The 27,217-nt window shown below is 41.1% G+C and overlaps 1 protein-coding gene across 1 annotated transcript in view; it reads right to left on the bottom strand.

Annotated features, from left to right (window-relative positions):
* The window catches only part of LOC143983065 (uncharacterized), a 695,051-nt gene that overhangs the window by 131,607 nt on the left and 536,227 nt on the right, over positions 1 to 27,217 (bottom strand). Inside the window, exons 86-88 of the mRNA XM_077482312.1 lie at positions 8,379 to 8,559; positions 5,622 to 5,713; positions 1,094 to 1,193 (exon numbers count right to left, since the gene is read on the bottom strand). Of these exons, the coding sequence (XP_077338438.1) occupies positions 1,094 to 1,193; positions 5,622 to 5,713; positions 8,379 to 8,559 (373 nt within the window). The remainder of the gene's footprint in view (positions 1 to 1,093; positions 1,194 to 5,621; positions 5,714 to 8,378; positions 8,560 to 27,217) is intronic.

Below are 27,217 nucleotides of genomic sequence, written 5' to 3'. Positions count from 1 at the left end.
GTGGCAGACACTCAGACAGAAGTGCTGAGCCGAGCAGGGCACAGGAGCAAGGTCACAGGGACAGCTGGGTTCGTTAACAGGCGGGCAAGAGGGTACCAGAACATCAGGCACAGGCAAGTCAGAGAGGAAGACGAGATCGTTAACACAGCACAGATTAGTGGTTGGAATCCCCTTTAAGTAGGCCATCTGGCACCAATTGGCACTAGAGGCGCACTCCTGCATGTGCACACTAGATGCTGCACACGCGCATAAGAGAACGGGCATCTGTAGTCACCCAGTAGCGCGTGCAAGGCGGTTTCTACTGGTTTCCTTACACCTGGCGAGGTGGTGAGCCGGGTCTGCTATTACATGCAATTTTTTTCATTGAATTCTTGTAAGTGAATTTTAAAGCAGGCTTTGTCAATAAACATTTCCATACAACGTACACTATATTTGTCCTTCCTACTTCATTATGTATATAATTCGAGGAGAGCTGTGAGCACGGGATCATATATCAAAGACGAGAGAAAGATTGGAGCCATTTGCCTGGGTAGAGAGGAGATAACAGCCTGCTTTTAATATTGATTCCTTATCCTACTAAAGAGGAAACGAGAAGTGGAGCTGACAGACTAGGTTGTGAGGAGATACAAGTTTACTGTTTATCTACACAGAGGTGAGCAAGCACTTTGCTTGGTGGAGGATTTACACACTGTTTTAAAAGTTCAGTCACTGGATACATTGAAACAGTATATTGAACGTACGGAGGAATTTATTTACACAGGACTATTTAATTTTTCACTTATTGACTGTTTTTAGATACATTGAAGCAATTCACGGAGGAATTTATTTAAAGAGGACTGTTTTTCGGCATTATATAAATGATTATGAATTCATTATTTATTTTAATATTTTTATTTTTCTGATGATTTATATATACCGTACATATTTCTATTGAGGTGTTGTAAAATCACTTACAGTGGTTGGCAGGTCAGCGTACATATTTATTCATTATGTTTACTACTTTTAATTATTCATCATCCTTTTGCGCTGATTGCTTTACCTTTTTATTACATAAAGAAGATAGATTGCCTTAAGTTAAGTTATAAAGGTTTACCTGAAAGCAACAGTTGTGGCAGATGGTCAATATATATCCAACCATTTAATGATGATTTCTTTCTGTCTTTATTCATCATTAGGAGGAAATGCCAGGATACCTATAATTTAGGAAAATTTACCAAGTAAGTTCACCAACAACTATGTAGTATAACAGTTATGATATTTAATTCTAGTTCATTATTGTAGGTAATTATTGCATATAGTATAAATATGTTTTGATTAATAATTGTGCACATAAATGTGTAGATATTCCTAACAAGAATCGTTTAACAGACTGGTGAAGATAAAGACTTTTCTGTATCTAAATATTCATCCTTGCAAGATGATTCACTTAAAGATAAATGTGTCATACAAATAGTCAATCAGTATTTAAAGATCATTAACATTTAGTTACCCAGAAATCTCTTTAAATTATAAGGGATGCTATACCAGTTCAGTAAGGCAAAATACTCTGTCCCATAAATAATTTTATAAAATAACATAAACATGATTTGCTGAGATTGTTCAAAGTCATTGGAAGATACTATTAAAAGTCCCTAATGTGATAGTAAAGGCTCATCCTTTTTTTGTAATAAACATGTCCTGCTCTGTGTAATGATTTTGTACAGAGCAGGGCCAATTCTGTGCGTCTTTGATCCCCTCCCCTACCTGTGCAGCTGGCCCTTCCTCCTTGCCAAGTGCCCCTATAGCAAGCAATTTGCTATGGGGCATTCATTGGTGCTCGCTCCTGAGCAGCCTGTGTGTGTGTCCATGGCTCTACCCCACCCCCCACCTCATTGCCACTGATTGGAAGCAGAAGGTGCCAAATGGCTGTGTCTCAGCCAATGAGAAAGCAGAGACCCAGGAGAGCTGCTGCTCTCATACATATGTAGTATGACTGTGGGGAAAGATGCACACAGAAGGTTTTTTAACTTAATGAATAAACTGCTTGAAAATAAAAAAAAGCCTTCAGCCTTTAAATTTAAAATCTAGCCTATTTAAGATTTAAAATGATGATGTGAATTTATATTCAAATAAAAAAAAACTCTTTGTAAGGCACTCTACAAGCAGGTATCTTAATTAGAATCTCCCTCTTTTTTTTAGACCTAGAAAAATACAGGTTTTCCAACAAATCCTTGAAAAAAACACTGTATTGTAGATGAGAGTTCTTCTTTAAATTTGCTTTGCCACAACTCCCAAATTTAACTGACAATGTTTCACTCCACTGTAAATATGTGGGTATTGTTGCTCCCCAAAATTTGACTTGTGATCAGACTTTTGAGTGATCCACTGTAAGTATGTCTTAGAATTTTTTTTTCAATTAAATCAATGAGGGAATTGATTTTCTTTAGTTTGAATCACATTTTCCTTATATTTTGTGTCTTTGAAGTCTGTACTTTACACAAAAATCTAATTGAAATTGACTTAGTATCAGTCTCCTCTAAATTCCCATACAGAAACACTCAGGCAGGAAGCGGGAGAGGCAAGACTGAGAGTTCATTATGTTAGTGGCATGCATTTGCACTGACAGTGAATATGCTGGCAGCAAGTGAGAGCAAAAGCTCATTACCCAATTGTATTATGTAACTGGAGTACAAAAAGTTAGGTCACCAACCTTGCTCTTCTGTTCTAGGCTTATATAGCATGGCACACTAAAGTTCAGTGCATCACTGATTGGCAAAAATGTTTTGGTCTTACTTCTCTTTTGCTCTCATATTAACTGATCTCCCAGACAGGATATATTAGAATCAAGACTGCCATGGAAAAAACTTGCATCTAGAGGTGGCTACACATAGTGGCCAGCAGCCTTCAAATCTCTTAGGGTAGAATCCCTCAGTGTTTCAGCTGGGTAAGCTACTACAGTTCCTACCTTTTGTACATTTCTATTGGTCAGTGAGGCAGCCCTGGTAGTTATAGATCAATTGGATTGTGTGAGAAACAGGTAGTAGTGACAAGCTCTGACACTCCCCAGAAATGCTGGTCCAGTATCTGGTCCGGCTGTAACAGCAAGGCCTAAGGGGCTGCTGCAAGTATGTGTAGCCACCTATTGCCACCGATGCCACCTTTATATATGCTCTATATTCATGATACAGTCTTCTTTAGTTTACAGCATCAAACACCCTCCATAGGGTGTTAAAAGTGTAGGATATTGTTTTTCTTCTATGTATTAATTTTCAGGGATTATTGCATCACTAACCCTAATTGATATTTGAAAACTCCTCTTGAAAGACATCATTAAAATGTAATAAACAGCAATTAAACTTCACCCACTAGTAGTGATTCATGTTTAATTAACTGCAAGTTATTTCACAGATTAACACAAAGCATACATGATAAATAACCTGTATAAACTCATGAGCATAGCATTTATATATATGAAGCTCAATGTTGTTGTTATTAAAAGATTATAGAGTGTGCATTAGACCCCAATTACATGTTGAATGAAGCATTAAGAATAATAGCTTGAGTAGGCTTTAACCGCAATTAAGGAGATTGTCTGAATCCTTCAGCAATATCATTTCATTTCCAGAGATTCCCTAGATAAAATGTGTGGATAATTGTACAGTTTAGTGCTAACTTAATAACAAATACTGCGGACAAGGTAAGGTCTCATAAATAACACACTATTTTTTTTTAAAGAAATAGAAGCTGAATAAAACATTAATATAAAGTGATTAAACTTGAACTCACACCTATATACATAGAAAATATACCCAATGGATATTCCAATTTAAGAACAATATTGTATTTTTCAAATATATTCAGCCTTTGGGCTCAAATTTACCAGTTTTATTCCATAAAAAAAAACTCTTTATGAACTTTTCAAAATATGTAACGCATTACTAGTTTAATAACAAAATCTGCCCTATTAAATGAAAATTATAGTGTGCTTTCTGTTTCTAAACATTTTATACATAGAACTTCTCCTCCCTTCCTTGCTATCTGTACATGTAGGCCAGGGGTATCCAACCTTCCTGCGTCACATTGGAAGTAGAGGAATTGTTATGGGTCACATAGAAAAAAAACAAAAAACAATAAGGATAGCTGATGAGCAGAAAAGGTCAGGTAGATAATAAGTTCACAATCCCTGATAATGTATGTATGTGTATATATATATATATATATATATATATATACATATATATATATATATATATATATATATATATATATATATATATATACATATACATATATATATATATACATATATATATATATATAGTTTTTTTTTTTCTTTGGGAAGATAGAATTTATAAAAGCCCAGTAAAAAAAAAAAAAAAGTGTGTCAAGATCTTCTTTGGTTGCATGTGTTTGTTTACCAAGTATAGATGCATTTTTACAAAATATTCCCCCCCAAAAAATCAAAATTTTTAAGAAGGTTTACAATTAGGTTATAATAAGTGGGTTGAAAATGGCACCTAATTTAAATCAAATGTAAAGGTTTTGGCGATAAAAACATACAAAATAACAGTGAAAAGGTATAAGTGATTACAAAAGCAAATAATATAGTCCAAAGTGACAATCCCAACACCATAAATAAATTAAATCTTCTAGTTTGATGTTCGTTTAAATAAAAGCTTCACCACGTTTGTTCGTGAGGTAGATGGCAACCCACCAAAAGTGTCTGACCACTTTTAAAGTAGGTAAAAATGCACTTAGAGTCCTTTTTGTGTCCTTGGTGGTGAGTGGAGTGGAGAGGAGAGATTCCTTTTGTCCATTCAACCTAAGTGCATTTTGACCTACTGTAAAAAGTGGTTAGACACCTTTGGATGCCCCTGTTGTAGGCCAAGCAATGCAGTTAACACCTTTGCTAAACAAGAGATTAAACAAAAAAAATCTATTACATTATAGAATTTTAAAACATTTTAAAGATTGCGCCCTCTCAATATCACACTACACCAGGAATGAATCAAAACTAAAGTGCATTTTTAGTGAGGGCTGATGAAATAAGTGGAGTAAGGGCTGTTCACATATGATTGATTAGCCAATATATTATATTATATTATATATTATATTATATAATCAGACTTACAGTATACTAACAAAATAACAATTGCTGTACTAAGCAGAAAGGAGAGCCGGCTTACCTATTGAGCAAAAAGTAATATATTTTTAAAGTTACAAACTACTTATAACTTGCAAAATGTAAATTCCACCAGCTTTTAGGGCTTTTACTCTGATTTGTAAACTATTTATAAAGCTTTTACTGGTGTTGTTTTTTTGCAGCCTTTATTCTCATTTCAGCCTACAGGATTTACCTGTTCTTTCCAGATTATAGCCCAGTGAGGCCATTACACTGCAAGCTAGATTAAAGAATAAGTGTACTTATCATTAAAAGTTTCTCCCTCCTGCAATATCTTGTAACATAACACAATTGCCTAAATGTGTCCTTATCCACTAAATCATGCACTGTATTTTCATTAACTTTTATGATAGAAATAATTAAATGTATAATTTAAGTTGCTGCTGCTACATTGTTTGTAGAAGAACAGGTCTGGGTTTTGACTGCAATGAAATTGCACAGAACATCTTCCGTTACTCACCTTTTTAAGATGTGCTAGAAAGTCTTTAGGAATAGATGTGCCATGTTCAGAAGTAAGCCACACACAGTACTGTCTTTCTTCTTTCTGTGATGCTGTAGACAACAGTTAGAAACATTTGCAAGCTTCTTTGTGCTCTGCTTATAACATGCTTATACATGTATAACAGACAGATGTACTAACTTTATATTATTGTTTTTTGACAACTTACATGAAATCTGTTATACAAATGTTTAACTTTTTCTCATTTCAGCTATTAGGCTATAATTTCATAATAACTTTGTTCTTACAATACAAAGGCAGAAACTTTATTTTTTGGATAAACAAGGCTTTGTTTTAGCGATATTGTTTTATCACATTTTCTATAGATTTTAAGGCAACATGCGGTACAAGGTAGACTTGTAAGTAGACAATTGGTCTGTGACCATTTTAAAAGAAACAGCATTTCTACAGCTATAATTTATTTTTTCGCCTTATTTATCATGATATAAAAAGTATGTTTTTGGTACAAAAAAACAAAAACAAATAAAAAAGTTAAAGTTTCTACAAAAACAAAACAAATAAAATAAATGAAAACAAAAAAGTGCAAATATATAAAACAATAAATCTGACTAAATAGCTGAGGGGAGCAGGCAAATAAATTAGTTAATTAGGGCTAGTTATGGATAGCTAGTTATGGATAAAAACCAATGGACACTATTTTGTACTTCTAATTCTGGACTTTTCGGCTGCCTTTGATACATTCGACCACCCCCTCCTCAAAGAAAACTTACTCCTTTGGTCTCCACGACTGTCATCTTCACTGGCTCTCATCCTACCTATCTCACAGCACCTTCAGTGTCACTTGCAATTCTACTTCCTCCACTACTCTTTCTTTCTCCGTTGGGGTCCACACCCAAATATTTTTCTCTCCACCCCTTGGCTCACTCCATCAGTCTCCTCACACATTACAGGCATACCCCACTCTTAAGTACACACTGGGCTTTATTTAGTAAATTTGGAAAGTGCAAAATCAGGGTTACTTCTGCATAGAAACCAATAAGCTTCCAGGTTTTATTACCAAAGCTTAATTGAACAAGCTGAGGTTAGAAGCTCATTGGTCTCTATGTAGAAGTGAGCCTGATTTTGTACTTTCCAACTTTAGTAAATAAACCCCATTGTGTACTTAAAAGTGGGGTATGCCTGTACTAACTTGCCAACAGACATATCTGTCTGGATGTCACACCACTTCCTTAAACTCCACTTGCCCAAAACCGAGCACATCATATTTCCTCTCCCACTTTCCTCTTCCACCCAGCTCCGCATGCCAGGGTGCTAGGTGTTATCCTGGACTCTGAACTCTCCTTTCAGCCCCACATCTAATCACTTTCCAACGCTTGCCGTCTCAACCTCTGCAGCATCTCCAAAATACATACCCTTCCTAACTAATGAAACCACAAAGCTCCGGAGTCCCTTCCTGGTTATCTCTTGCCTCGACTACTGCAACTCTCTCCTCATTGGCTTACTTTTAAATAGGTTATCCCCACTTTAGTCCATCATAAATGCAGCTGCCAGACTCATCCACCTTACTAAATGCTCAGCGTCTGCTACCTTTCTCTGCCAATCCTTCTATTGGTTGCCACTCACCCAACAAATTAAATTCAAAATACTAACAATAACTTACAGTCATCCACAACTTTGCCCCAGCTACATCACTAACCTAGTCTCAAAATACCAACCAAATCATCCTCAATTGTTCCTAACAAGACCTCCTGCTCGCTAGCTCCCTCATCACCTCCAGGACTTCTCCCAAGCCTCTCCCATCCTTTAGAATTCTCTACCCCAATTTGTCCGACTATATCCAAATGATATCTACTTTTAAAACTTTTCAATTCAGAGAAGCCTATGCTGCCTCCACCTAACAACTGTACTTTCATTTTCTTCATCAGCTCATCCCCCACAGTTATTACCTTCTGTATCACTTGACCCTCCCTCTTAGATCTTAAGCTCTAATGCGCAGAGCCTCTGATTCCTCCTGTATTGAATTGTATTGTAACTGTACTTTCTGCTCTAAGGTTGTAAAGTGCTGCGCAAACTGTTAGCGCTATATAAATCCTGTATAATAATAATACCATCAGGTTAAAGAGGTGTAAAATAGGAAAAAAACATAAAAAAAAAAAAAGTAAAGTTGTTTGCTATTTTAACATTTGCCAATGCAGGAAAAACATATATTGCAGGTAGTTGCTCTAAGAGGCCATATAAAGCTGAAATCCAGGCAAACTGCTAAATACACAATATAATACTATAAATTAACTTTTTTACTTGCTAAAGGATTTGCATTTTGCCCATTCAGTCCTCAGTTTTACACAGCCCTGACAAGCAGCACAGAAAGAGGGATGGCACGAATTACTCTGGTACAGCTAAAAATACAGTGGTGTCCTCTTTCCACCCCATCCCAAATCAGACAGCAGGTAAGCAGCAGTTAATTCCTCTGCACACTCTGCTCTCTCCTCCTTTCATCATGTTCCTTGTCAACATATTTGCTGGCAAAATACATGATTGATTTCATGTCCTGTTTCTCTCTTTCCGAGTCAGAGTGCTATGATACAGGGGTTTAAAAGAAACTCATATCAAATTAGATTTTTTTTCTTTGTTTTCTTCTGCCTGAATTTCAGCTTTCATTTTTCTTGTAATAAACAATCATTGACAGAAACTGCTAAACAAGGTTTGGGTTATTAGAAAAAAAAGAAAGCAGTAAGACGCCTGCAAGTGTGATTTTACCTTGCATTTTTGCTGCACATTTCAAGATTTTGAATAGGTTCTTTAGCATGGCCTTTGAGGCTAGGTGAAGATTTTGTATAATGAGCCAGGCATTCTGATTCCTTGTATCATTTACTGCTGTTTCCAACTCTTCCTCATTGTCATTCTTAATGCTCACTAAAAGCAGTGGTATGTTTTGCTCCTAAAAAAAAATCAAATTATATTTATCTACAGAGGTAAAAATAGTGTTGCATGTAGTATACATAGGTACACATATACATTATGTGGTACTTTATTTCTACAGTAATTCTAAAAGAACCGGTTGTTTGTTTCTGCCTTAAAACAACTCATTATAATAAAACCTTAGATTAAATCCTCTCCGCAAAAGTAAACATAAAATACTTACCTCTCGTGCTGGCAACAGCGCCAAATAAATACTGGTGTCTGAAAAGTCTGTAGAATGTGACATTTCCAAGAGTGCTGATGTCCTGGTCCTTTGCTGTAGACTATGGTTCCTCCTATTGACCCCCTACATCTCTACAGGACACATTAATGATGTAGGGGTTTGAAGATCAAACCGATAAGTGCATTGGGAGTAGCAGGATATTAAGGTTGCATTCACATCTGAGCGTTTCATTTTCAGGCGTTTTCAGGGCATTTTTTCTGGCATTTTTATGGCTTTTTTAGAGCATTTTTTGAGCATTTTTAGAACGTTTTGAGGCAGGCATTTTACATCTGATATAATAAAGTGGTCCTTTTCCTGATTTTCTGGGTAGTTAAAGTGGTCCTCCTCTTCCTGTTTTGTGAGTAGTGTTGGTGTGGTTGTGAAGGTCAAGTTTCTATGTGCCCTTTGTGTTCTCTCTGATTTTTGGAAGATGTCTGTGAAGAACGGTTTCCTCGCATGTGCAGTAGCTGCACTACTGACGCTGGAGGAAGAAGACCAAGAAAACAAGTGCAGATACTGGTTTCATCCTGTTATTGCCAATAGAGAACAGTGTGGCCAGTTCTGGGCAATGTACGGTGATCTCCGAGTGCATGAAGAAAAATTCTTTGAGTAAACACGAATGTCTGTAAAAAGGTAGGTTGATCTTCTCAACCATGCAAAAGTTTGTACAATCTGAACAATACGTGATAGATTTTTTACCCACTAACTTTTTATATTCTATGCTACAGTTTTAATGAGTAGCTTGGGTAACTCTCTGCATAGAGAAAACACCTATTTTTCTTCTGGTGGAAAGGCTCCTCATCACACTGAGCTAAGCAACATCAACACACCTCCCCACCACTCTCCCTATACCCTCTCTCCAAACCCCCATCTCCCCCTCCCCCTCCCTACCCCCTCTTCCCTCTGGAACATATTACATGTTCCACCTAGGGTTTCCACCTATCCAGGATTCACCCAGACAGTCTGGGTTTTGAATCATGTGTCTGGGTTTCAGTCTGCTTTCCCAGACACATTATTTAGACAGGGCTGTGGCTCTCCAAGTAACCAAGATAGTCACATAAAAATCTGTTGCCATCTGGGAGCTGTGGGTGGCTGTCTGGGGAAAGGTTTGGCATTACTGGGGGGTGGGGTGATGATGTCAGCAAGAGCAATTTGGCCATATGCACTGTTCACCACTGTGCACTTCATGCGCTGCATTACTACTATTCTAGGACCACCCAAAGGTGTTACAGGTCCGGGCAAGCGGATACACTTATAGTATGCCAGAGACCTGCATGGCATCAGCGACCTGGTGAACGCTATGCAATAATAAGCTCCTGCATGCAAACAAAAAGTAAAAGATGCCCTTTTTTAACCTTTAAAAAAAAGATAATGTATTAATTTCCCCCTAATCTACTCCCCTGCAACCTTAACCCCCTACTCCCAACCCTACCCACTATGAAGAAGAGACACATATACACAGAGTGCTTAAAGAGGAAGTAAACCCTTCCAAACAACTTGGACCTATAGGTAAGCCTAGATTAAGGCTTACCTGTAGGTCCAAGCAATATCTCCTAAACCTATATGGTTTAGGAGATATTTGCCCGAAAATGGGCACCGCTGTCTACGGCGCATGCGCCGTAGACAGCGGCGCGCATGCGCACTAAATGCGGCAAGTCCAAGAATGGATTTGCCAAATTTGTCGACTCCCGTGCGCATGCGCGGGAGTGACGTCATCGCGGCCTCGCCGTATGACAGCGGCGGAGCTGCGAGGCGCGACTCCCGTGCGCATGCGCGGGAGTGACGTCATCGCGGCTTCGCCGCTGTCATTGGTCGGAGCTGCGAGACGCCACCAGCAAGATGGACGCGGCGGACTACAGGGATCAGCGGCGACTTCGCTGGCTCCTGTGTCAGGTAAGTGACACATAATGAGCTACTATGCGATGCATAGTAGTCCATTATGCTTTGCCTTTGCAGGGAAAAAAAGAGGAAGTAAACCCATCAGGGTTTACTTCCTCTTTAAAGTGTATTTAATTTTTAAAATGTATGTTTTATTAGTATAGAACATAACATAAAATAACAATCAACTAATAGTCAACTACCTTCTCACCCTCCAGAGAAGAATGGGCAGACTGATAGAAAAGCAACAGTATAACCATTTGTTAGAACCAAGGCATGTAGAATACCAACTTTTATTATCACACAAAACATTGTACTTGAGGCAGATCTATTTGCCACACTCAACACCATCAATAGGACCACATGGATGTGCGGCACCATCAACTCCCTTCTCACCCTCTAGCCAGAGGAGAATGGGCAGACTGAGGGAAGGGCAACAGTAACTTACATAACAATTCGTTAGAATCTAGTTAGGCAGAATATCATCCTAAATGCACACAAAAATGTAATTACGGAAGGTGGGCTTCAGCAGCAGAAGAATACACTCAAAGATTCTAAAATCTGCGGGGGGAGGATATTGGGCATTATATTTCATCATTCATTCCCGTCGCCGATCCAGTAGAAGGAGCAGGATAGGAGGATGTAGTCAGTTGGCAAGGAGAATATTCAGAGTGAGAAATGGATGATGACTGTTTGGAATTCTGCATGTACGTTGACTGTTGGAATGGACATGTGGACATAGATGATAGTGAGGAATGCATGCAAGTAGAAAAATGCGTGGAAGTTCTTTGAATAGACTGCATGGCAGAGTGAGTGTAAGAATGAAACGGACTTGAAAGGTGGGGTTATCCTGGGAAACTGATTGAAATATATTGGTGGAATAATGGTCTTGTTGGTATGAGGATGGAGGAGGGGGATAAGAGCTGGGTGGGTAATGTGGGTAATTAGTGTAGGGAGCAGGTGTTGGTGTGAACGTGTATGATAATAGAGCATGGTTATGTGGTGTAGGATAAGGAGTTGTACTGTAATGATTTGTTGAAGGGACAGGTGGGAATTGGGAGGGTGTGGTTTTGGGAATAAATGATGAAACGATGTTCAGCATTGCTCTATGCATTTCTACCTGGCTAGATTGGGGGACAAGCATTGCAAACTCATTCAAGCTTTTCAGAAATAGAATGCTTGTGCTATCCTCAATTCCATTGGGTCCATGAGACAGTTGGTGGGGTGACCTCTTCAGCCGGAGGAGTTACAACATCAGCCCGAGGGGTCACATTCCCCCTCCTGCTTGATAAGGGGTGCATGTGATTACAAGGGGTGGAGACAACTGTTGGGCTTAAAAACTGGTAAAATGTTCTTGAAGCTCTTTTCAGGCATTTCCATTCATTTCTATGGGACCTAAAGAAGCCTGTAATCAGCCCAGATGTGAAAAGGGGCCATTGAAATTGGTATTTTGCAGCCTAAAGCTGAACTATACTCATCTCTGGTGTCCAGGAGCTCACTGCTGGACACTAGCATCTAAATCACGTTTTCTTTCAGGTACCAATCTGTGATTGCTTTGATTTCCTGGGCTTAGGTGACATCCTTCCTGCGCATGCAAGGGAGTTCCTTCATTTTTGCAGGTTTAGGCAGAAATTATATACTAAGCTGTTCGTGCAGGTACACTTTGATATAAGGTTTAATTATTGAAAAAGTCCCTTTAAACAATCATGTGGCAGAAATTTCACAAGTGTGTGTGTTATAGGACCATAAAGCAATGACACTATGCAATGAAGATTAATGCTATTTATTCTACATGATGTGGTTATCTCAATCAAGCTCACATTGTGTGAAGTAAACGATATTATAGGAAGAAAAGCAAAAAATAAATGCTATAAGACACTGGAGATTTCCAGGAAGTTTTCCTTCACACTGTTTCTCAGCAAGTTGCTATCTAAAGCACACATCTTTGTGATCTATTGCTTGCTACAATTCCCATAAAGAAAAGGCATCATCTGCGAATATTACAATGAATAATGAAGAAACAATAATCTAATAAACATAGTATGATCTGTCATCACTATTCCAAAAATGAAAATCTTTGGTGAATGCAAATAGCCTGATGTTAAAATGTTTGGAAATAATTTAACACTTAGATATTTCCCAAAATGGCAAGTCACTTATTATTTTAATCACATAAAGTTTATACACTGAATAAACATGTACTGGAGATCATCAAAGCATACCTGATTAGCAATTGTTGGAATTTAAGCACTGCTATCGGAAGATAAAAGATGTTCACACAGGGTTTTTGGACTAATGTATAAACAACAATCAACAGCTTATCTAATATATTTAAGGTAATAAAAGTTATAATTAGCCGCCTATTTAAATGTGCAACCTAGACTTTCAGTGCATGGAGGTGCAGAAACTACAGACATACAAATGAAGGGTCTTAAGGCACTTGAACACTCAGAGTACCATTCCCAATAAGCCTTAACATCTTGCAGGTTGATTAGTGGATTCAAAAACATGTACCACCATTTGAAACATTAAGTGAAACTGTATGAACTGTTATTCTTACCTACTGGAGGGAAGAATGGCAGTTCATACATGACTCAATATATCATGATGGTATTTATGGTACAGAGGGCTAGAGTTATCAAAACTGGAGCAAATAAATGTATTTGTGTTATGGTAAGGGTTTTAGGATTTGTGTTAGGGTAAAGCCTTTAACCTCCCTGGTGGTATGATTATGTCAGATTTTCGATGTTGAAAGTGGTACATTTATTTTGCATGGAAATTTGGTGTTTTACATTGTAGGCCTGTAATTCTTAAGCCGTGTACACACGGGCGGACTGTCTGTCCAACTTAGTCTGCCGAAACACATTTCAGCGGACAGTCCGCTCGTGTGTGGGCTTCAGCGGACTTTTTCAGCGTGCAGTCTGGCGGACTAAGTCTTTCGGAATTTCCGTAATATTGTCCGTCCAACTTTGGTTTCAGCGGACAGTCCGCTCGTGAGTAGGCAAGTTGGATGGACTAAGTATGGCGCATGCTCAGAAAGGATTTACACGGCGAAAGGTTGCATTGCTGTGTATTGGACGTCCTATTTCTAGTCCCGTCGTACGTGCTGTACACGTCATCGCGCAAGCTTTCAACGGACTGTTTGTTCATCGTGTGTGGTCAAGTCTGTTCATTCGAAAGTAGGACGGACTGTCCGTCGGATTGTCTGACGGACTTAGTTGGCCAGACAGTCCACCCGTGTGTACGCGGCTTTAGGAAAACTCACTTAAGTCTGTCCAAACCAGAGTCTAGTAAACATCCCGGGTATGATAACATTTGAAACACAAAATCATACATTATAATATAATAAATAACTATAAATAATAACAAATATTATATAACAATAATAATACGTTTTATTCAATAAATTTTAGTCAATAATATAATCAAATCAAAAACACTGACCATTTTTTCGGCCAAACAAAGGTGCAACATTACTAGTCATATTGCTTCAGTAAACATCCCGGGTATGGTACATTTTGAAACATGGGACTGCACAAAGTCCGATGTCACAATCAGAACAATAGAACCTGGTTTCTTTTTGGATTTTTCTTCCAGTGTCATCACGCTTTGAGAAACAAACTACTCACATCCTTGTGGGTGCTGACTTTTTTTCAGTTGGTGGGATGTGGTCCATGAAGTGACGACCAGTCAGACGTCCCGGGTTGACAACACCAGCAGCACAACGTCCAGCTCTGTTTACAGTTGTTGGTGTTTGGTGGTTCAGAAAGATACGTTCTGCAACTTTCCAAACAAAGTCAGCATGAACCACAGGCTTGTCAGTCTTATTTATTTTATTTTTTTGTAGAGTGAAAGCATTCCATAGGCATTGCTCAAGAAGATGCCTGGAGATCTTCTTGTAATATTTTTTTTGTTGTTTTCTCATGGCTGGATAAAATATCATTGCCTGGTCAGCTCTGTCAACACCTCCCATGGTGTTGTTATAGTCTATCACCACTTGTGGTTTCATGATGTTTTCCCCACCTTTTGTGTTTACCATGACAGTGGAGGTGTTATGGATTGTACTCATTAGGCACACATCTTTTTTGTCACGCCATCACAGTGCCATCATTTTGCCTTTCTTTCAGGCAACCATTTCTCCCGCCTTGAGCTTCTTATTGCTAAAGGTTGGTGGAATGTCACGCCGGTTAGTACTAACGGTTCCATAGGCATCTATTTTGTTCTGTAGAAGGAACTCAGAGTTCAGTAGATGTGTAAAAATTGTCCCTGACAATTTTTTAGCAATGGCTCAATCAATGAAAGTACTGAAGATGTTGCCATTCCATAATGACTGTATTTTTGGTTGAATTTGGTTCCTGTCTTGGTATATAAGACAGCATTCCAAATGTAAGCAGTGCTCAAATCACATAGCATGAATGATTTTACGCCAAATCGTGCTCTCTTTGACATTATATATTGTATCCAGCTGAGCCTTCCCTTGTAGGCCATTAGACATTCGTCTATGCTGACATCTCTATCTGGCACACAGTTCTGTTGGAAATTATTCATAATCATCTGATATACATCCCAAATCTTCTTGAGTTTGAGTGCTGGATGGGTAGTTTCGTCAAATGCTTCATTATTAGGGAACATTTGTACTCCAACATGACTGTGCCAAAGAATGGAGTGGCTAGTAATTTATTGGGTATCCAATATCACTTTTGCAGGGGTTTCCCCACTACTCCCAGAAGAATTATTAGGTCCAGAAATTTCCAAAGGTCCTCTTTGGTCACTGGTTCCCACTTTCTGCTCCTTGAAAACCTCAGATGTGTAGCAGCTTGTTGCTCCTGGTACCGGTTTCTCTCCGTAACAATTTTTTCAATAACCTCATCAGTCAAAAATAGTTGGAGGTATGCCAAGGGATTGTCATCTTCAACATCCACTTTAATACCAGGTGCTCCAGTAAATGGGAATCTTGGGGGTGCTGCATGATCCATACCGCGGTCAATAGAGCACCAAGTCCGCACATCACTGAGGTCAGTCGCAGGATCATTGCAGAAATCACTTTCTGTGTCTGATGATGAACTTCCCCACAAATCGCTATCACTCAATTCTGCAAGTGATTCTGTATCGCTATCGCTGTTTTCCAGCATGTCATAAACCACTTTTGAAGTAGAGGTGCGCTTTTTTGATGCCATGGTCATTCTCCAGGTTCCAGGCAGAAAGAACAGTAAAACTACAGGCAAGGGCACTGGACAAGGCATTTGGGGGGGGGGGGGGGGGGTGCAAACTGAGGTAAATTTATTTGATACAATAATGTAATCCAATAAGATTACAATGTATTGAGTGTGTTGTGTTTTACACTTTTTGAATCTGCCATTGGTTCCACCCCCTGCGTCGCAATGCTCACAGGGAAAGAAGCCGTAACACACAGAGGATCGTGCGGAGGATACATTGCGGGATCCCGGGGAGAAGGTAAGTAACCTCTTCCAGGTTCCAGTGAAGCTCAGGGTTACCGCTAATGGTACTGAAAGCCAAGGAGGTTAAAATATTCTTGAGACAAATGTGTAAACATGATTATCTTGATGTAAATAATCTTATCAGCTTATACAAAAGAGACACTGTCATTAGACCACATGTCTCATTAAAATACATATATTATGCTTAACAGCATACCTCCCAACTTTTTGAGATGGGAATGAGGGACACCTATTAGCAACTGTTTAAAGGCATAGGACACACCACCTGCCATGCCCTCTTAATGGAGAATTATATAAAAAAATTATTAACCGCTTCCCGACCAGCAAACGCCGATATACGTCAGCAGAATGGCCCTGGTGAGCAAAAGGGTGGGACCCCCGTTCTCCATGACCGCAGGTCCCACAGACTCAATGTCCACCGGGCTCCCATGATCATGTCACGGAGAGGTAGAATGGGGAGATGCTTTTGTAAACAAAGCATTTCCCTGTTCTGCCTAGTGACAGGACAGTGATCACTGTCATGTGTGTTGTAGACCCTCCCCCCACAGATAGAATCACTCCCTAGGACACACTTAAACCCTTCATCACCCCCTAGTGGTTAACAGTGTCATTTACACAGTAATCAATGCATTTTTATAGCACGGATCGCTGTATAAATGACAATGGTACCAAAATAGTGTCAAAAACGCCATAATGTCGCAGTCCTGCTAAAAATCACAGATTTTATATTTTTGAGGGATATTTATTATAGAAAAAAGTAAAAAATAATATGTTTTTTCAAAATTGTCGCGCTTTTTTGTTTATAGCTCAAAAAATAAAAACCACAGAGGTGATCAAATACCACCAAAAGAAAACTCTATTTGTGGGAAAAAAGGACGTCAATTTTGTTTGGGTACAACATGGCACGAATGCGCAATTGTCAGTTAAAGTGATGCAGTGCCGAATCGTGAAAAGGGCTGTTCAGGAAGGGGGTAAATCCTTCCAGGGCTGAAGTGGTTAAACCCAAAAGTGTTTTTTATTTTTACCGCTACTATTCCTTTATACTGGCTTTTGAAATCTATGAACGCAGCAATTTAGAATTTGGATGAAAGGTTTAGCGCTGGAAAACACTTTTTGAAAGATAAAAAGTGCATTTTATATACAACTATATAGATCAGACCAAAATGAATGACAAATGAGGAGGAAAGAGTGACAGAGGGATATTGCTCCAAATCAGGGACAGTCCCTCGAAATCAGGGACAGTTGGCAGCTATGTTAACAGTATAACTTTCAATGAATGGAATATTCATTCTCTTTCAACGTTACAGGTGCCTACTGGGTTCTTCAGCATCTGACACTTCTGGCTGTGATAAATGCTTGCATCTCATTGCTTCCTGCTGTGGCTCATCGCCACAGCCCCAGGCACTACAACACTAGTGTGCCCCTTCTTACTTGTAAAGTTATATAAGTAATATAGCAGTTGGTGGGTATAATGTTAGTAAGCAGCTGTGTTAGATGCTGAAGATCCTAGTAGTGCCTTTATCTATGCAGTGGAGTGAAGATTTAATTGATTCCATTCAACAGAGGTGGTAAGGTAAGTATATTAAATATGTTTTAAAGAGGTAAAGTCATGATGATCAATACAGACTAAAGTCTCTTGAATTGTTTTCTGTTTATAATTGTATATGTAAATGGGCATATTTGCTCCTTACATACTGTATGTGCTAAAGGATAGCCGTGATTTGCTGTTAATTTTGCGGTATTTAATAAATAAACAAAAATTAAGCTTGTTAGGATGTGAAAGAATATTGCAATAATAACTCAAACAATGGCTTTGCTTTAACCTCTCTGGCAGTATTCCCGAGTGTGGCTCGGAGTTCATTTTCATTACCATTAGCGGTAACCCCGAGCCACACTCGGGATTGCATCTCAGGATCCTGGTCCAGGTTACTTACCTTGCCCCCAGGATCCTGTGATGTCCCCCTGCTGTGTCTGTGGGCTGTGTCCTCCGCCCGATGACTCTGTTTGTAGGGCTACATTCTCTGCGAGCTCAGCGACGCATGGGGCGGAGCCTGATAGCAAATTCAAAGAGTGCAAAATTCATAACACATACAGTACTGTAATCTTATAGACAGGGGCGGACTTGCAGCACTCAAAGGTCCCCTGACCAACTAAAGCAAGGGCCCCTGTCAGGCCCCACCCATGACCCACCCCTAACCCCGCCCCTGACCAATACATTTTGCACAAAGTACAATTTATGCCTTTTTTTATTAGACCTGAAGGGGGTCTCTCTCTAACAGTATCCATTAGAGAGTCTCTGTTGGAGAGAGAGACCCCCTCCAGGACCTATTAGAGGCTACAAAGGAGTATAATGGGACCTTGAGGGGGGCCTCTTTCTAACAGAGTGTACAGTGAACACCTTCATTCACTCTGGTCCTCACAGGACCCCCCCCCCCTTGTGTCATGACCCTCACCCCGTCCCAATCTCTCACAAAGTAGAAATCAAATTGGTACTGTGTAGAGCTCCTCTTACCTTAACTATGGGCACTGTAACTGTGGCTGGTTCCCGCTTCCTCTGTGGCCAGCTGGTTCCCATGTCCTCTGTGGTTGGCTGGCTACCGCGTCCTCTGTGGCTGGCTCCTGTGGGTGGCTGGCTGGCTCCCTGATGTGGGTAGGTCACTGTGGGTGGCTAGCTGGCTGGCACCCTGGCCCTGCTGTGGGTGGTTCACTGTGGGTGGGTAGCTGGCACCCTGGCCTTGCTGTGGTTGGGTCACCGTGAGTGGCTGGCTGGCACGCACCCTGGCCCTGCTGTGGGTGGGTCACTATGGGTTGTTGGCTGGAACCCTCGCCCTGCTGTGGGTGGGTGGCTGACTAGCACCCTGGCTGGCTGGTGTGTCCTCTCCTCTTCTGCCATTTTGGGCACTGTTTGCCGAGCTGAGGGAGGTACTTGGAGGGAAGTGGTGACCTTTGTCCTATCCAGGAGACACATAGCTCAACACATAATGACATTGCCTGCGTGTCTGGGTCATTTCTGTGCCCATTTGAGAGTCTATGTTAGAAAAAGCCCTCATCCGTACTCATCAATGCAGCCTCTCCAGTGCCTCTCAACGCAGCCTCACCAGTGCCAATCAGCGCAGCCTCACCAGTGCCAATCAGTCCAGCCTAACCAGTGCCCATGAATGCAGCTTCACCAGTGCCCATGAATGCAGCCTGGTCAGTGCACATCAATGCAGCCAGATCAGTGCCCATAAATGCAGCCTGATCAGTGCCTATCAAAGCAGCCTCACCAGTGCCTATTAATGCAGCCTCACCATTGCCCCTTAATGCAGCTTCACCAGTGCCCCTCAATGCAGCCTTACCAGTGTGTCCCTCAATGCAGCCTCGCCAGAGTGCCCCTCAATGCAGCCTCGCCAGAGTGCCCCTCAATGCAGCCTCGCCAGAGTGCCCCTCAATGCAGCCTCGCCAGAGTGCCCCCTCCCTGCAGCCTCACCAGAGTGCCCCCTCCATGCAGCCTCACCAGAGTGCCCCCTACATGCAGCCTCACCAGAGTGCCCCCTCCATGCAGCCTCACCAGAGTGCCCCCTCCATGCAGCCTCACCAGAGTGTTCACTCCATGCAGCCTGATCAGTGCATGGGGGATAGAGAGGAGAGCCACTGGATCACACAGAGAGGGTAACTCCCGCTGTGACACCTGGCGACCACTGTCATCGGATGTCCCGCCTCCTTTGTTAGATGTCACACATCCGGGCATTGGACCAGTGTGACATCTAACAAAGGAGGCGGAACATTGGATGACAGTGGTAAGCGGGAGATCCCCATTCTATGTAATCCGGCAGTGCCTGCCCTCCCCCTTACCCTTCAAGGCAGCAGTGGAGGGCTGTGTCAGTGAAATGGTGGATAAAATGACCCCTTTCTGACCCCCCTTCGCATTATAGGAATGAGGTGTCCCATTTTAAGGGTTTCATGTCCAGGTCATACATTATGTTACTATCAATATTTTTCATTAGCTTTCCTACCAAGGTGATATTCCCATAGGAGAGAGACGTGGGTACTTTCGAGGAGGACCAGTGGGAGGAGGTACTACAAGCAATACAGGGGTGCTCGCTTAACGCAGTACAATGACTGTCACAGTTATACATTGTGTTGAGGGTCCACCTCACACCTGTCAGACTGCACAGAATGGGCATAGGTGATAGCGCTGCTGATTGTACAAGGTGTTCTAGAGATCACGGGGACCTCATTCATCTATTGTGGCGATGCCCAAAACTACACCTATATTGGAAGGGAGCTCTCACAACCATCAATAAAGTATTCCTGGTCAATGTCCCACAGGACCCCAAAGTATGTATCCTTGGTATTCTTGATGATCTCCCAATTGAAGACAATCCAAAAAAGCTATTTTTAGAGCTCCTTTCCAAGCCTGTGAGCTTATTCTCCAACATTGGAAGGCTACCAAACCTCCTAATCTACGGAATTGGATAGCTCGGATGGGAACCACCTTAAGATAAGAAAAGTATATATTTCAACACCGGGGCTGACAAGGTAAATTTGACCTGCTGTGGGCTTCTTGGTTGAATAGGATTATCCCCACTAGAATTAGTATTAGACAGATTGCTCCATTAACCCCCCCCCCCCCCCCGGCGGTATTCCCGAGTCTGGCTCGGGGTGAAAATTCAGAACCATTAGCGGTACCCCCGAGCCAGACTAGAGATCGCATCGCAGGATCCAGGATGAGTATGCTTACCTTATCCCCTGGATCCAGCGATGTCTCCCCACAGTGCGAGTGGCTCGTCCTCTGCTTGATCTATCATGGAGCCGAGCTCCGTTCCCTGTGAGCGTTGCGACGCACGGGGATAGAGAACGGCGCCAAATTCAGAAAGTGAAACACACACATTACAAACAATATAATTTAATCTTACAGATTACATTACTGTATGTAATTATTTCACATAATTTTTGTCCCTAGTGGTCTGCCCAGTGCCCTGCATGTAGTTTTATAATATAAAAACTGTTCTTTCTGCCTGGAAACTGGAGATGGTCCATAGCAACCAAAAATGTCCCTTTACATCAGAAGTGGTTTGGCAGTAATGAGTAATGACAGTCACAATTAATGACAAGTAATGACAGTGACAATTCTGCAACTGAGCAAATTTCAGTGTTTTGGATTTGATTACATTATTGAATCATTCTTATTATTACTATATTATTATTTGGTATAATTATTTATAGTTATTTATTATATTTTAATTTATGATTTTGTTTTTCAAATTGTATCATACCCTGGATGTCTACTAGACTCTGGTTTGGACAGATTTAAGTGAGTTATTCCTAAGAATTGCAGGCCAACAATATAAAATTGAGTACTGTCCGTGATACTTTTTTTATTTGCACTAACATACAATTTTTCAGGACAAGCTTTCGGGTATGTCCCCTTCTTCAAGGCCCAAGCAGTACTGATTTACAAATTTTTAAGCAGAATGTAAAATCAAAACCAAAAAAAAAAAAAAAAAAAACACCTCTGAGGGAAAGAAGAGAAAAAAAAAAAAAAACAACTAAAAAACACATACAAATCAATGGCAATAAAGATAAGAGAAGAGTTAGTGAGATAAGACAATGGGAGAGCTATGGAATGGAGGGGGGGTTTCTAGTCACAGAGGGGGTTGTAAAACTTTAGTATAATGAGTAAGGAAACCTATATCTAAATTCAGGCCATTATTTTTTGTGTCAAAAAGAATTATCATTCTTAGTTCAAAGGTTTTCCTTTCCTGGATAGTTCTGAAATTCCCTTTAAGAACTAAAACATTGAGGTCTTCTATAGTGTGGTCCGGTTGTGAGAAGTGATGTCCCACAGGTGTACATAAACTGTCTTCTTTATGTTCCTTGATGGTATGTCTGTGTAAATTCATCCTCGTTTGCAACTTCTGTCCTGTTTCACCAACATAAGATCCTTTGCTGCACCTTTTGCATTGGATGAGGTAGACAACATTGCTGGAGGTACAGTTGTAAGATCCCATGATATTGAAGGTCCCGTTTGTGTGTGTGACACTTTTGGATAGATTGATCTGGTTGCATAGTTTGCAGCGCTTTTTATTGCAGGGTTTGCTTCCATTATTTGTGTCATCATAATCAGAGTGAAGTTTCCTGCTGATTAGTTTGTGTCTGAGGTTGGGTGGTTGTCAGACAACCACCCAACCTCAGACACAAACTAATCAGCAGGAAACTTCACTCTGATTATGATGACACAAATAATGGAAGCAAACCCTGCAATAAAAATGGCAGAATTTCTGATTTCTTGGCCATTTTTCAGAGAATATGATTGATAACAGAAAAACATTCCTTTCACTCATGGTTAGTGTTTGGTTGAAGCCATTTATTATCAAGAGTTAACTGTGTTTACTCTTTTTAAATCATAATGACAACAGAAACTACCCAAAAGACCCTGATCAAAAGTTTACCCTGGTGATTTTGGCCTGATAACATGCACGCAAGTTGATACAATGGGGTTTGAATGGCTATTAAAGGTAACCATCCTCCCGTGTGATCTGTTTACTTGTAATTAGTGTGTGTTTATAAAAGGTCAATGAGTTTCTGGACTCCTGACAGACCCTTTTTTTTCATCCAGTGCTGCACTGACGTTTCTGGATTCTGGGTCATGGGGAAAGAAAAGAATTGTCAAGGGATCTGTGTGAAAATGCAGCTGAACTGTATAAAACAGGAAAGGCATATAAAAAGATATCCAAGGAATTGAGAATGTCAATCAGCAGTGTTCAAACTCTAATCAAGAAGTAGAAAATGCGGGGTTCTGTTGAAACCAAACCACGGTCAGGTAGACCAACTAAAATTTCAGCCACAACTGCCATGAAAATTGTTCGGGATGCAAAGAAAAACCCACATATAACTTTGGGGGAAATACAGGAACCTCTGAAAACATGTGGTGTAGCGGTTTCAAGATGCACAATAAGGAGGCACTTGAAGAAAGGTCGGGTGCATGGTCAAGTCACCAGAAGAAAGCCATTACTACGCAAATGCCACAAACTATCCTGCTTACAAAATGCTAAACAGCACAGAGACAAGCCTTAAACCTTCTGGCACAAAGTCTGTCAGGAAAGGTTCCATCCGCTGGTAATATCTATCATTTGGCGTGTAGTACTGAGGTCCACCAGCAGGTCTCCTGGCAATTTGGAACTGTTAGGAGAGCTTTCCTCTGCTGGTTTTATGTCATCTTTGGGCCACAGTACTGGCATCCACCAGCGGATGGATCCTGGTAGTGTGGGCAGACATCACCTCCTGTGATCGGGTGTCATCTGAGGCTAATTGCAGGTGTGCATATAAATACCCGGCAAGTATTCACATGCTGGCCCTGGTATCGTCCTTGCGCCCTGACCCGTTAGCTTATAACCTGAACCTGTACCCGATCCCATCCTGATCCTGTTCCTCCTATGTTCCTGTTCCCTTGTAGCCTGATCCCATCTATCATCTCCCTCTCCTGTCCTGCCCTTGTTCATCTTCTGATCTGCTGTGTAGGACCCTGGCCTGGTTTACATGTTTGATTTTGGTACTTCCCTTTGGCTGTATATATTATCTGTTGTCTGTGGGTTTCTGTTGATTAGTTGAGCACTATTTGTATTTGGGGTGTTTACTTTTTTACTACTTATCTTTAATAAACGTTATATTATTCCCCTTACATGCGTTTTGGTTTCCTTTTTGCAGTCCACACAGTCTGGTCACACCTGTTCGTGACAAAGTCATTTGGAGTGATGAGACCAAGATTTAGCTTTTTGGCCACAACCATAAATGCTACATTTGGAGAGGAGTCAACAAGACCTATCATGAAAGGTATGGAGGTGGATTGCTGATGTTTTGGGGATGTGTGAGCTACAACGGCAGAGGAAATTTGGTCAAAATTGATGGCAAGATGAATGCAGTATGTTATCAAAAAAATACTGGAGCAACATTTGCATTATCAGCCAGGAAGCTGCGCATGGAACGTACTTGGACATTTCAACATGATAATGATCAAAAACACAAGGCCAAGTCGACCTGTCATTGGCTACAGCAGAATAAAGTGAAGGTTCTGGAGTAGCCATCTCAGTCTCCTGACCTCAATATCATTGAGCCACTCTGGGGAGATGTCAGATGTGCAGTTCATGCAAGACAGCCCAAGAATTTACAGGAACTGAAGGCTTTTTGCCAAGAAGAATGGCCAGCTTTACCATCTGAGAAGATAAAGAGCCTCATCCACAATTACCACAAAAGACTTCAAGCTGTCATTGATGGTAAAGGCAATACACGGTACTAAGAACTAGGGTATGTAAGCTTTTGTTTAGAGTCATAAGGGTAGTTTCTGTTGTCATGATTTAAAAAGAGTAAACACAGTTGATTGATAATAAATGGCTCAGCCAAACACTAACCATTAGTGAAAGAAAAGTTTTTGTGTTATCATTCATATTCTCTGAATAATGGCCAAGAAATCATAAATTCTGCCAAGGTATGTAAACTTATGAGCACAAATGTATATAACAACCAAGGAAACACTACTTTTGTATCCAGCACACCCCAAGATACAGTTCCAAAAACACACTGAATGTTACCCCTTAAACAGATTCCACCAAGTTAAGAAAAAAAATTTGAATCTAAAGCTTCATACACATGATCGGATTGTTGGCCAACAAAACAGTGGACTTTTGTCCGAAGGGAGTTGGCCCAAACTTATCTTGCATACACACAGTGCACAATTGATGGCCAACAATCCCAAATGTATTGACATACTACGTGTTTTTTCAACTCTTTAGCGCCACCCTTTGGGCTTCTTCTACTAATTTCGTGTTAGTAGAAGTTTGGTGAGTGTTGATTTGCGCTTTTCATTTTGCACTTTTCATTTCATGTTTTTCAGTTAGTTTCTAAACGGCTGTTCATCAACCAGACATGTTGCGGTATCAGAGGAGATAACGTGTTATTTATTATTGGCCTTGGAGTTATTACTTTGACCCAAGTCCAGTCCAGGAACAGAATTAGGAGAATTTCCTGGACCAAAAATTGGTTGCTTTATTAATCGCGACCAATTATGTCACATGCCATTGCTGCGGGAGCTCCAGGAGAATAATCCGGATGATTTTCGGAATCATCTCTGGATGATGGACCCTTGCTTTTACCAACTCTTGGCATTGTTGACCCCCTATATTAAGAAGGACACATGCATGAGGCTTTTATTTTATTTTTTGGTTGAATAATGATTTGATTTGTTATATTTGTGGATGCATAGAATGCATTTTTTGGTTAAGTTCTATTGGCAGACAGCATGTCTAATTTTATTTGTTATCTTTTTTTTTTTTAATTGTGGAGAATAATACCGTATATACTCGAGTATAGGCCGACCCGAATATAAGCCGAGACCCCCAATTTACCCCCAAAAAAACTGGCAAACTTATTGACTCGTGTATAAGCCGAGGGTGAGACATGCCTGTCCATCCCTGTGTGTGTGTCCGTCCATCCCTGTGTGTCCGTCCATCCCTGTGTGTCCGTCCATCCCTGTGTGTCCGTCCATCCCTGTGTGTCCGTCCATCCATCCCTGTGTGTGTGTGTGTCCATCCATCCATCCATCCCTGTGTGTGTGTGTGTGTCCATCCATCCATCCATCCCTGTGTGTGTGTGTCCATCCATCCATCCATCCCTGTGTGTGTGTGTCTCCATCCATCCATCCATCCCTGTGTGTGTGTGTCTCCATCCATCCATCCATCCATCCATCCCTGTGTGTGTGTGTGTCTCCATCCATCCATCCCTGTGTGTGTGTGTATCCATCCATCCCTGTGTGTGTGTGTCTCCATCCATCCATCCCTGTGTGTGAGTGTCTGTGTGTGTGTGTGTGTGTGTGTGTGTGTGTGTGTGTGTGTGTGTGTGTGTGTGTGTGTGTGTGTCCAGCCTACCTGTGTCCCGAGCCTGTGTCCCGAGCCTCCGTCCCGTGCCTTGCCTCCTTGCCTCCGTCCCGTGCCGTGCCTTGCCTCCTTGCCTCCGTCCCGTGCCGTGCCTTGCCTCCTTGCCTCCGTCCCGTGTCGTGCCTTGCCTCCGTCCCGTCCCGTGCCGTGCCTTGCCTTGCCTTGCCTCCGTCCCGTGCCTTGCCAGGATCGCCGCTCTTCGTCGGCGCCTCGGCGGCCATTCTAAAATTCAAAAGCCGCGCCTCCGCCTTCGCCTGTGATAGGCGGAACACTGAATTTCCCAGCAGCCTGTGTTCCGCCTATCACGGACATCGTCTCATCCTCGTCCGTAGTACGAGGATGAGCGGATGTCCGTGATAGGCGGAACACTGACTGCTGGGAAATTGAGTGTTCCGCCTATCACAGGCGGAGGCGGAGGCGGAGGCGCGGCTTTCGAATTGTAGTATGTCCGCCGTCTGTCTGCTCGATACGCTGATCGAGCAGTCAGACGGCGATGACTCGAGTATAAGCCGAGGGGGGCACTTTCAGCCTCAAAAAAGAGGCTGAAAATCTCGGCTTATACTCGAGTATATACGGTACTTGGCTATGTGTTTTACTTCAAATGACAGTTTGGGAGTAGGCAAGTACATTTAAAAAATACAATGTAAAATTAACAAGGGACACCAACACAGCTGTTTTGTTGAAATAAAAACCTACGGGATAATGATGTTGTGGTAACTTGACCAAATTTTTTTAAAAAAAAAACATAATATTATTCTTGATATCACTAGAAAAAAAAGCCTTTTTAAATAAGTTTGGCGGAACTCCATCAGTATCACTAGCCAAGCAGCTTCATTATTATCCCTTTAAAGAAGAAGAGAATATGTGCTGCATTTTGAAATTTCATAATTTGCCACGTCACAAATCCATTGTGAATGCTAGTTTACAAGACCGACCACTTCTGGCTCATCCTTGCTTCTGAGCATGCATGTTTGTGCTTTGGACTTTTGTCCGACAGACTTGTGTACACACACTTGGAAATTCCGACAACAGACATTTGTCCGTGGAAAATTTTAGAGCCTGCTATTCAACATTTGTCTGCAGAAAATCCAACAACAATTGTCCGATGGAGCATACACAGGGTCAGATTTTCCGCCAACAGCCTGTCAGCACATATTTCCCGTCGGA

This window comes from Lithobates pipiens, unplaced genomic scaffold (assembly GCF_037356315.1).
Source record: "Lithobates pipiens isolate NorthernLeopardFrog02 unplaced genomic scaffold, aLitPip1_a1.2 Scaffold_16, whole genome shotgun sequence".
Taxonomy (NCBI): domain Eukaryota; kingdom Metazoa; phylum Chordata; class Amphibia; order Anura; family Ranidae; genus Lithobates; species Lithobates pipiens.
The sequence above is the reverse complement of the archived record's forward strand: the minus strand, read 5'-3'. Positions and strand labels throughout refer to the sequence as shown.